Here is an 11,376-nt window from a genome sequence, read left to right as displayed (position 1 = left end):
ACATCGCTCTATCAACTTAGTGCATGTTTAGTTATTATTGCTACACATTAATTTATAAAGAAGCATGAACTTACTCATCATCTAGCTTTATTTGTGAACAATGCCCTTTTATCAAATGATCTTCTGTCTGAATTGGGTCAAACCTAGGAAGCTAAAAAAACAAAACAAAGGAAGGCGATCTCAGATGTTTACACCCCTCAGAAACCTGCACAAGCCTGCACAAAAGACTTGTCGAACCTGTTGGGAAGCTGCAGTCCAAGAGCAGAAAAGTTGGACTACAAAAGACATTTTCTGTTTTCACAAGCTTCAGTGGGGCTCACTGGTGACCTTAATTATAACTTATGAGTTGAGGGTTTTATTTAAACACAAATTTCAACATGAAGCTTGTTTGTAAGTTTTGCATATAAAGTGTCCTGCCCTGCATGTCAAATGAAACACCACGATCTGTCCCTGCAACAATAAAAACTGGTTTTATATGCTTCTTTAGGGTATTTGGGTTGTTCCATTTCCCATAAAACTATAGGAAACACTGATGACTCATTTATTCTAATGTGTGAGACGTTAACTCTGTGACCTGTGGGATGGTGTGTTGGTGGGCAGTGCCTCATCGGGTTACTTCAGCTCACCGAGCGGAGCAGAGAGGACTCTTTCGGGAGGGAATCGGACCCCCTGGTTTTTGTTTAGAGAAAACGTTTAAATAAGAGCAAGCTAATGGAGCTCCCCAACACGTTTCCTGGGAACCTTACCCTCCCGTGGCCTTCAGGTCAAATGGACCCCAAGTTACAAGGGCTTCTCTACCTCTCTTCAGAAGGGTTAAAGAAAGAAACATGAACAGATAGGTCCGATTTTTAAACATTTCTCTCCTTTATCCAAACCATTGCTGGTTACATTTGAGCTTTTTTTTAAGTGTTGTTTTCTTCCAGGTTTTGATTTTGTGAGGAAGTTTAGAACATACTGCATTTATTTTATCTGCAAAAAAATAAAAGTAAAAAAAACTCTGAAGCTGCTCAGAAACCAGAACCCTGAAGCTTCGGCTGGAGTAACACCGAACAAGAAGAAATAAACAAAAAACAGTAGAACCTTGGATGAGCTCCTGCTATCGTATTACTGACAGCAGGAAGGTTTTAATAAACTATCTGAAGGTTAAGACTGCCGGTATCTTGCAGCGACCGTCTTCTTCTTGCTGAGCGAAACCTTGGTGTAATTCAGAGCGTGTTGGTTCGCTGATACGCAGCAGCTGACGGCTGACATGTTGGTGCCAGCTGGACCTTGGGGGCCGACAGTCAAGAGACAAATGTCACAACATATGTTACACGAGTAAATATGCCCAACTCGGTGACGGTGTAAATCTATAGCATGGGAGCACTTTGAACTCCTGCAGGGCTTAGAGCAGGCTTTATGCGTTCTCCTGCTTAAGTGGAGATAAAGAGCGAGCACGGGGGTGGGAGGTGGAGAGCGGCGCCGCAGAGTTCACTTGGCTCGTGGACGGTTCAGACTCTCATATTGCGGCTGCGTCACTTGACTCCCACATAGCTCTTCCTGACAGACGTCAGGACACCTGTCCGTTCAGCGGGAGGGTCGCCGGGGTCAGATGCATCACCATCGCCACGGGCGGGGGGAGGAGGCGTTGTCATCTTCATCGGGGGAGCCTTGCCAGCAGTTTGCCGGAAGGTAACCGTTTCCAGGAAAGAACTGAACGCCAGGGGCAAGGTTTGGGACTGAGTTTAGGATTGGAGCAAACTATCAGAGAACCAAAAGAGTCAAGCACAGAAATGTGAGACTACAGAAAGACTCAGAGGCAGAACAGACTTTAGGAAGTGAACTTTATTTAAATAAATAGCAACATAAATAAACAATCGTTCTTGAATAATCATTCTCTCCCCCTGCCTCTTTTCTTTGTCTACTCTACACACACACACACACACACACACAGGCAGACGTGATCATCCTCACACAGTCAAGTAAATATCTGGGGGGAAAATAAACGGAAGGAAATACTTCTAAAGTGATATACCTAAAGTTTATCCAAAAGTTATCTTCCAGATTTGCATCATGATTCTTAGTGTGTCGACAGTTGTGTGATTTTGATTTTTTTTTCCCATCATGAGAAATAAACAAACAAATCTATAAGAAATACAGATAAAGTGCAAAATTTAGCTCCTGTTTAGACAGCAAGCTGAAAGGTCAACGACATTATGGGAGGGCCGACTGGATGAACGACCCCTAACGGAGCCATCTTTCTTTCTTTCTGTCTTCAGTGTCACGATCAGAGATGGAGACCTCCGACTGCGAGTTTGTTCTGATAAAGGCACGAGAGTTTCGTGGTGAGTGCAATCAACCAAAACGTCCGGGCAGAAAGATCAACACTGCAGGCTTCCAGGGCAGAACCTGGAAAAACACTGTTCTCCTATGAGATGCATCACAGATATGAGACAACGAACATCGGTTACGACAACACACGCCACTCATCTGAACTAAAAATTCTAGCCACCGAATAAAGTTCAGCTTCCTGCACAATGTGGTATTGCTATGTTATTATTATTACTTTTTTGTTGTTTTGTTTGTTTCATTTTCTTCTTTTCTAGAAAAGTAAAAAACAAGAATACAACCATGGTCCTGATAGTAACAGCTAGAGATAGAAACAAAAGGTGTAGCATTAGGATTTGGTGGCAGCGGGAGTATTTTTTTTTTTTCTTCTTCTTTCACAGCCAAAGCTGAGAAGATTGTACGAAAAATGGTAGCCGACCACCGTGCTACATCTTGAGACAGCATTCGAAGTGAAAAGTCAGTAGTGTGTCTTTGATAGATCATCCATGTCTTGTGCTGTTCACTCTTTGGTAAAACCCAAACTTCTTCCTTTAGTCTTAGAAAAAAAAAAAAAAAAAAAAGAAAACCTACAAGCATGCTGCAGGAAGGAGCAGCATTTTTGAAATGCCTTCCTCTAAAAGTCACTACAGTGTCACGTTATTGTGGTACCGGTTCTGGTCAGCGAGCTAGCTCGAGATCGAACGTATTAACGATTTTTAAAAAAAGAACAAAAACAAACCTCAGGCAAAATGCGCGTAATCCTGACCGTTTGAGACTCGCCTTTTCTTTCGTGTTTCCAGTTAAAATATTGCACTGCTCCCACAATCTTTGTTCTGTCCGTCTAAATATCAGCTGGGATTTCAGCTCAAAGTGTCCAAACTGTTGCCTCGTTGCCTGAGGAGGTAGTAGAAGCATCTAACTCAAGGACAATATGGATCCACACAGCTACGGCGCTACCGTGTTGACTGATGTACCTGTTGTGCTTTGCTCAAAATAACTCAGTTTTGGCTGATTAGGACGTAGCAGTCTCTCTGCAGCTTGAGGTAAAAGCAGCATTTGCGTCGCTAAAAAAAAAAAAAAAAAGAAATCGTCACAGTTTTAATACGACTTAAAATCCTTCGTTTGTAAGCTCAGGGAACTATACTGCATGTCCATTGCACTGCTACAGAGAAATGTCTCTTTAGAAAGGCGAACAAAGTGGGACTTTTTTTGTTTTGTTTTTTTTAACAAAGAAAGTATTTGGTCTTCTGTCCAGGCAAGTGGAAAAAAAAATCAATGAAAAAGTTAACTTAGATAAACATGAGCTCTCATTTCATTCAGGTGAGTCCATCTGAAAGCCAAAGGTGTCCATTGTTGCTTCTCTGGGATACAAACTCCACGCCTCATCCAGAGTTTGGTTATTGCTGAGTCTTTAGCTTATATGATCTCAAAAACATCCGGCACACATTCTCACATGTGTACCTCTTGGTAAATATTCTGTAAGTCTGTCGCTTGCATCAGCTTTTCGTTCCTTCTGCTCAGAGTTGTGCTCTTTTTTCTGTGTTTGTTTTACTTCACCATCACACAGCTGCTGAGCTGCTGCTGCCCCGCCAAGCCCAGCTCCTGCATGTTCGGATCTGCGCCGGCGGCCGAAGCCCTGCTCCACATGGCCAGTTTGGACGTGGTGGGGAAGAGGGCCTGCGCGGCGGACTGGGGCTGCTGCGGGGCGCCCGTGTACGAGGGCTGAGGGTGGGGCTGCTGGCTGATGTGCAGACGCGCCTCGAGAAGGTAGGCGGCCGAGGCCACGGGGGACAGGGAGGAGGTGTAGCAGGTCGAAGAGGACGAGGAGCAGCTGGAGTAGGAAGTCTCGAGAGTTTGGTGCCAGGGGCCGTGCTGAAGACCCGCCGGGGCCTGCTGAGGAGGCAGGGCGGGCAGGGCGGGCTGAGCGGGCGCGTCAAACATGGTGGAGGGGGGGAAGACGGAAGTAGGTGAAGGAGAGGACGGCTGCTGCTGTGTCAGGAAGAGCAGAGGATTCTGGGTAGGTCCTGTCTGGGTGGTTTGGACCTGAGGCTGTGGTTGGTGCTGAATCTGCAGCATCCTGGAAACAAACACAAAAGAAAAGCATTTCAGCACTAAAATAATAATTATATCCCCCCTGCTTACAATCTGAAAACCTTTAATCTGCATGATCTAACATGTGGGCTTTAATAACAATGTGCCTCACCTTTGCTGGTGCAGCACCTCCTCCAGCATGCTGCGGTGCTCAGAGAAGGCTGGGCTGAGCGAGCCTCGGCTGCCGCGGTTACAGGAGGGGGGAGGAACAACCTGCCTGGTCAGACCCTTAATCTTATTCAATCCCAGCAGTCCTTTCGTGCGTGTGTTCTTCCTCAGCTGTTGGCGGAAAGCTTTGAGGCCTGCAGAGAAAGTGATGAGAGAGTGTTACTCCTCTGTTTCTTTAATGTGACACATTTCAAGCAAACGGCAGATTAGATAACATGGAGGGGCCGTTTTATTATTTTTTTTGCGATCTTGCTCCTGTACCTTGCGTGAGAGAGGTGTCGGAGGCTCTGCGGCCCTCCTGGAAGCTGGCAGCGGGCAGGCTGCTCTGTGCCGGGGGCAGCAGGTGGGAGGAGAGAGTCAGAGGAGCTCCAGCCGGCTGCAGAGCTCCACCTCCAGCCCCCGAGGTCAGAAGTGTTGACATCTCCCCCACAGCAGCCTGCAAAGTGGGAGCAGGACTGGAGGAGGACTTCAGGCAGCTGTCAGAGGAGGCTCCATCTGAGGGACTAACCACAATACCTACGGAAACACAACAGGGCAGATTTTAGATTCTTTACCACCGGCAGAGTGAAAATTATGCTGGTTTTCTCAAATAGGTGTGAATCATAATTACATGGAGGGTTGCACTGGTGGAAACGGGCGGAGACCTCAGCCAGAGTGTGTCTGCGGGAGGTGGTGGGCGGAAGCAGGGGCCCGAGAGTTTGTGTTGCCTCCTCTTCTTCCAGATCTCTGGGACGCACCTCCTCGCTGATGCTCGTCTCCAGCAGACTGTTGGGGGAAATCGAGCGGTTCCAGAGCAATCTGTTCAGGCTGGCCTCCACTGGGAACACCACCCGCTGAAAAACAGACGGAGGAGCGCCGTCGGTTACAGACTGACGGGAGAACAGCACACAGCAATGTCCTGGATCTACAAAGTTATTTTTAATACCTGGAACAATCCGCTTTGGTCGCACTCCACCTCGGAGTACACAGGCGGAGGAGTGTTTTTGGCTGGAACTGAAAAAGCTGTAGGTCTAAAGCTCTCGCCGGACTCCATTATCACCTAAAGGCAAGCAGAGAGAGCCGAGCACTTTAGACTTCAAGCTGAGAGTCGGATCGAGGCTCGACTGAGCGTCCAAGATGCAGGTGGAGTGCTGACCTCTGGACCGGTGGAGTCGGAGGTGCTCCTGGGTCTCTGGCTCCAGGTTCCACACTGGCGGCTGAGCTGCTGAGAGCGATGCTCCCGCACTCTCTCCAGCAGCAGGTAGTAGATGGCGGAAAAGTGATTGTAGCTGCTGCTCTGCAGAGACTGAGGAAAATGAACGATTATTAACTTTGTTTCCTAAAATAAAAAGTCTGGACGTTCAGATTTGACAATAAAAAATTGTTTGTTTTTGTTTTTTTTCTGCTTGGTTACCTCGATGGTCCTCTGCCGATCGATGCCAAGCGTGTTCATGATGCTGAGCACAGGTTCGCTGTAGTCGCCCAGGTTGGAGTTGTACTCGGTGAGGGAATGGCTGAGGGTCTGATGGGCGGCCGAAGGGTCTGATAGCATCCAGCGGTGTTGCTTGATCTGGGTCACGGTGATCCTTCTGGTTGGATCTACCACCAGCATCTTACGGATCAGGTTTTCACAGTCTGGGCGAAGATAGAAAATCGGATGAGTCTCCGGCTTATTGTGTGCAGTTAATGATGAGTATTTGACAGGATCATGGATGAATACCTTGGGACATGAAGAAGGGAATTCTGAACCGTCCTTCGGTGACTCTCTGTCTGAGCGCAGGAAGGCTTGGTCCATCGAACGGCAGAGAGCCGCAGACGAGGACGTAAAGCACCACCCCGAGACTCTGTGGGGAGAGGAGCCAAAACGAGTGTCAGTTTGAATCACCCTCACTTTTATTCATTCATTTGTTCAAGTTCTACGCTTCTGTCACAGGCTTACCCAAATGTCCAGCTGAGGCCCCTCGTACTCTTTCCCCTCAAACACTTCAGGGGCAGCATAAGGCGGGCTGCCGCACCACGTGGACAGAGGCTCCCCTGCATTGTAGAAGTTTCCGAATCCAAAGTCTGCAAAGACAAAGATGCACAGAGGTTTGGTTATTCAAGCTCCTTTTTAAGCAGATGCATCACCATTCACTTCTGCATTTGTCACGTTTATGTACTAAAGGGACACACTTAATGAAAAGAGTGTGTGTTCACATGCAGGACCTGCTCCCTCAGGCTGATATTAGTCTTCGTAAAACGAGTGAATTTTTCACATTTAATCAGCACACAGACAGAACAGTGATTTAATTAGGGCTGTTTAGGAATCCCCAAAGCAGCACGCACTTCCTTCAAATCAATTAACTCTCTCTCTCTGTCACGTTCCTTACAGCCGCTTCCTGCCAGGCTGACGGGTAACTACAGCAACAGTGACTGTTGTACAGAAAAAAAAAAAAACCCACCGGCCAGCTTGATGTTCATGTTGGCGTCCAGCAACAGGTTCTCGGTTTTGAGGTCGCGGTGAACGATGTGGTGCCGGTGGCAGTAGTCCACCGCCGTGAGGATCTGCCAGAACTTCTTCCTCGCCTCGTCTTCGCTCATGCGGCCGTTTGAGGTCAGGTGGTCTGAGGGGAGGAAGGATATTTTAGTTTGAGGGAAGAGGGTTCGTGCGCCATCCGATCTGGATCAACGGATTTAGCAGCAGTGGCGTTTGAACTCACCGAACATCTCGCCGTTCTTTGCATACTCTGTGACGATGTACAGCATGTCTTTGGTCTCCATGACCTAAAAAAACAAAAAATTTGCATGAGACATTTTCAAACCATTGCAACTTCTTGTTTTTTTTACTTCTCCATATGCTTGTTCCACTTGTTTAAACAAAATACGCTGTCTTTCCATTCTCTGTCCTGCTGCATAAGGCAGCTTACTTCCTGCATGCATTTTTATCATGTTTTACAAACCGTCCACATCAACACAAACCTTAAAAGGACAATTCTCCACATTCACACACAGCAGCTGGTTAAATAGTTGGGAGTGTTTCCCTGAGGCTGGTACTAGTTGGCAACAGATGCTAGTGTTGAATTTCAAATTTCCTACATATCCCTACGTCAAAGAAACTGCCCCGGCTGCTAACACGAGTCGTGCCTTTTGTACTGAAAGCAGCGTACGTGCGGTGACTCAACGCTGAGCAGTTTGTCTGACAGGAAAAATGAAACTGCCAGTCTTTTCCTGGAGCCCACAGGAGGCCTCCCATTTCCTTTCGGGCCTCGGGGACGCAGCAGTTGAGCCGATAGGTTGCACAACAATGCAATTTTCGTCAGACGACAAAGGCCCGTGCGGATAACGCTGCGAGCCGGCTCTGCACTGAATGTCACCAGATTCCAGTGAATGGAAGCGCTTTATTCTCTCCAGCCACCGAGTCCTTTAGAGAACCAGGTGAGGGCGATTCAATGGACACGCCACCAACTGGGAAATGGTCTTTATCTGCAAGACAGAGTCGCTCTCTTGGAGCTCAGTCACCTCGAGGTGATGCTAACGTCACAACCACGAAGAACAAACATCGCACACAACAGGGCCCTCAAGCCATTCGCCCTTCTGCATCAATATTTAAATCCTTCAGTTTGTTTCAAACAGCCGCAAAGAAAAAAAACCAAAACAAAAACATTTACCATGCAGTTTATGAGCTTGAACAAATTTAGCCTGTGCAGCAAAGCAGATTAGAGTTTTTACTCAGCGTCTCGCTAGTGGGTCTCTTTTAAAAGGATTTAAAAAAAAAAGAGGATGAGAGAAACGAAAACACGGATCCTCAGTTATGCAAGAAAAATGTATTTTGTTCGTTTAAAACCTGAGGCGGATTGAAGTCAGATCAGAGGTCTTAGAGGGCTGCTAAAAACTGAACAAAGATAATCACAAGACTGTCCTACGCCGCATTTAACCCTACGTATGGAGGGGGAAGAAAATAATATTCGAAGATATGAGGAAGAACAACTATGTCACCAGCATCACTAATCTAAAGCCACAGGGCGGATCCCAAACAGGTTGAGCTCACGGTCAGTTTCACAAGGTTTAAGAGTGATTAAACATTAGTGGTTTCATCGATTTAAATGCATTCAGTCATTCAGATATTTCACATTCCTCTCAGGCTTGATTTGCATAATTTCTTGTCAGTGACGGAGGGAGCGATGATGGCATGGGAGCAATAGTTGCCATTCAGGCTTGGACGGTGCACCGTGTGAGGTTTGATGCCAAAGATGGTCAAAGCTTTCACCTCGAACACAAAGGGCTTTAATTGGCTCGTTCCATGTGAAACTCTTACTGCACATCCAGGCGTCGCTAACTCTTTGCTGTGAGGCGAGCGTTTGTGGTCAGATGACGCAAAGAAGCTTTCGGCACGGTTTCTCCTCAGTTCCTTTTAGTTCAGGAAGCAATAAATAAATAAATAAATAATAGATAAATAAACTAATATTAACTGATTCACTCAGGCTCCTGAAACCAGATGAATAGCTTTATTGTTACCAGTCAGTTTTGCAATAAAAGACTTTCTGTGACATTTTAACGATATTCACTTAATGCCTAATTTAGCTTTGCATGTGACCATCATTCTGCTCTGCATCTCTGCATATGAGGAGAAATATTTTGGGGGGGCTTTCCAGCTAAATGGCGTGCCCTTCTGTTCTGCAGCACACATCACTGAGAGTTTATCAGATGCAGCGGCAACCGAAAGAAAGAAAGAGAAAGGGGATTCAAGAGGGCATTGTTTGTTTTCCTTCGGCGTGGCTTGATGCCAGACGTGTGCCAAGGCGCTTGTAAGGTCAGCTGAGTCGGTCAAAGCGGATTCTTCGCCCTAAGTCTTCAATTTGATTAGGAGTAAAGCGTAGCTTTGTGGGGCGGCCTTCACGTGACGTGCAGACACATTGCACTTGGCTTTAACAGGTGCTAATAGGGCTTAATGTTCTCATGCTGAGCAACTCTTCCTTCACCTACGTCTCTGCAGTCACCTTCCCTATTATCGATGGCTGAGGACATCTCAGAAATGCATTGCCCCAACGAAGGCAACAGTGCCCATAAACGCCTTTCAACTCCCTTGCACACTTGCACAGCAAAAGGGAGAGGGAGGTCAGAAAGGGACTGCGTTAACGCTGCTGCGCTGTGGTCATGATTTAGTGTTTTCTTCACAAAATATCGTCACTGCTGCACAATGCGCTGCTTTCCTCATCACGTTCACACATTAAAGCACACGCATGCGGCAATTCAAAGAGGTCTAAAATGAAATGAAATAAAATAAAGCCCCCCCACCTGGTAGAGTTTGATGATATGAGGGTGGTTCAGCAGCTTCATGATCTGCACTTCTCTGTAAATCTTCTCCAGGTTGGAGGGGTTCAGCCTGGTCTTATCGATAATCTTTATCGCCACCTAAAAGAACAACACACAGAGCGGATGAGTCAACTTGTTAGCTTGCAAATGAATTTCTACAGTAATGATAATAGTAAAATGTGCAAATCCAGAGCACAAGACGAGGCTGCTGACCTGGGTTTTGGTGACTTTGTGTCTGGCCAGCTTCACCACTGCAAAGTTTCCTTTCCCCAGGGTGCGGATGATCTCATAGAAGCCGACCTGCAGTGGCCTCCCCTGGGCAGGAGGAGGCTGAGCGCTCCTGCTGGTGTCTGTCATGATCACCATGGTGCACCGACTGCTGGAACAAATGAAGGCTTGTACCTGCAGAGACAAGCAGGCGGACACCTTAGACCTCCCCTGATCGGAGGTTTATTACATAGAATTTATTCAGCCAACAAGGAACTCGCCCAAAAAAAAAAAAAAAAAAAGAAAGAAAAGACAGCCTGAAACACAAGGGAAGTATGCGATAGAAATAAGGTGCGTCTTAAAAAGTCTTCATAATGAAGGATTAAATATGTGTTTCAGCTGTAAAGATAAGGTTTAAAACTTTTTTTCTTTCTTAATAAAAGTAACAGACAAAGGCTAAATGTAACCCCATTAGATGATGGCCGTAAACGGAGCAGGAAAAAAAGAGAAAGTCCTACCTTTTTTTTTTTTTTTCTTTTAAAAAGACATAAACCAGCTTCCCTCACAGTTCAGACAGCTGTGAGACGAAGAGTCAACCATTCCACCTGAGCGCCAAAATAAAAATAAAATCCCAAACACACCCAGGAGGATGAAAGTTTCCTCCGCTCTGGACTCGGAGTGTAAAGAGCGACGCTTCGAGCCCGGGTTGCGCTGCGGCCGCTGTGCGCCTCTGAGCTCCGCCGGAATGCAGAGCTGAGGGCTTCGGCTCTCACAGGGGGGAACTCCTCCTCCTCCTCCTTCTCCTCCTCCTCCTTCCTCCCTCCCCTCCCTCCGCCCTCCCTCCGCCACCATAACAAATTGATACCCACCTTATTAACGTCACACCCGCGTCAGAGCTCCGAGCTGGGTGCAAGGCAAGGCCGGGCCCGAGCGCGAGCCGCGGGTTGCCCGGCAACGGCGCGGCTAGGGCGCACGGTGACGCGAGTGCTGATGGAGAGGGGTTGCTTGGAGATGGGGACGGTGATGTCAGTCGCAGAGATGTGTCACCACGTGACACTTCCACTCCGCCGGGCCTGAGAGGAGCCGGCGGGGCTGCCTCGCGCTCACTTTGCAGAGAGCGGCGAGCGCGCGCGGTCTCAGCTTAAGGAACAGAAACAGAAAGCATCTGGAGATCCTCACGTAGACGGATTTAACTGTTTACACAACCACTGCTTCACTCCACTCCGCTGTAACGTTTCAGATCTATTCTATATATGGGTTTAGAGTCAAAAATACAGGAATAATAAATACTAAATCCTTTTGAGCCAAAGTATTACAGGGTACTTTAACTTA

The 11,376-nt window shown here is 47.1% G+C and overlaps 1 protein-coding gene across 1 annotated transcript; it reads right to left on the bottom strand.

Annotated features, from left to right (window-relative positions):
* Positions 1-1,805: 1,805 nt before the first annotated feature.
* On the bottom strand, positions 1,806-10,794 carry sik1 (salt-inducible kinase 1). Its single transcript, XM_017410343.3, has 14 exons — positions 10,564-10,794; positions 10,051-10,241; positions 9,820-9,936; positions 7,245-7,308; positions 6,987-7,148; positions 6,485-6,609; positions 6,266-6,389; positions 5,960-6,180; positions 5,702-5,851; positions 5,492-5,605; positions 5,177-5,399; positions 4,828-5,082; positions 4,511-4,700; positions 1,806-4,384 (listed from the first exon to the last, which is right to left on the bottom strand). Exons 2-14 carry the CDS (start codon positions 10,201-10,203, stop codon positions 3,856-3,858), a joined length of 2,427 nt encoding a protein of 808 aa, XP_017265832.1. The 5' UTR covers positions 10,204-10,241; positions 10,564-10,794; the 3' UTR covers positions 1,806-3,855.
* Positions 10,795-11,376: the final 582 nt, after the last annotated feature.

The sequence above is a fragment of the Kryptolebias marmoratus genome, linkage group LG6 (genome assembly GCF_001649575.2).
Source record: "Kryptolebias marmoratus isolate JLee-2015 linkage group LG6, ASM164957v2, whole genome shotgun sequence".
NCBI classification, from domain to species: Eukaryota; Metazoa; Chordata; class Actinopteri; order Cyprinodontiformes; family Rivulidae; genus Kryptolebias; species Kryptolebias marmoratus.
Note: the sequence above shows the minus strand (reverse complement) of the source record. Positions and strands in the feature narration are given on the sequence as shown.

Excerpts from the sequence above, each read along its gene's own strand:
- sik1 (XM_017410343.3), bottom strand. The coding sequence starts at position 10,203 with ATGGTGATCATGACAGACACCAGCAGGAGCGCTCAGCCTCCTCCTGCC. Across the intron at positions 9,937-10,050 it reads ACAAAGTCACCAAAACCCAG|GTGGCGATAAAGATTATCGA; the intron begins GTCAGCAGCCTC and ends TTGTTCTTTTAG. Across the intron at positions 5,606-5,701 it reads CCGACTCCACCGGTCCAGAG|GTGATAATGGAGTCCGGCGA; the intron begins GTCAGCACTCCA and ends GCTTGCCTTTAG.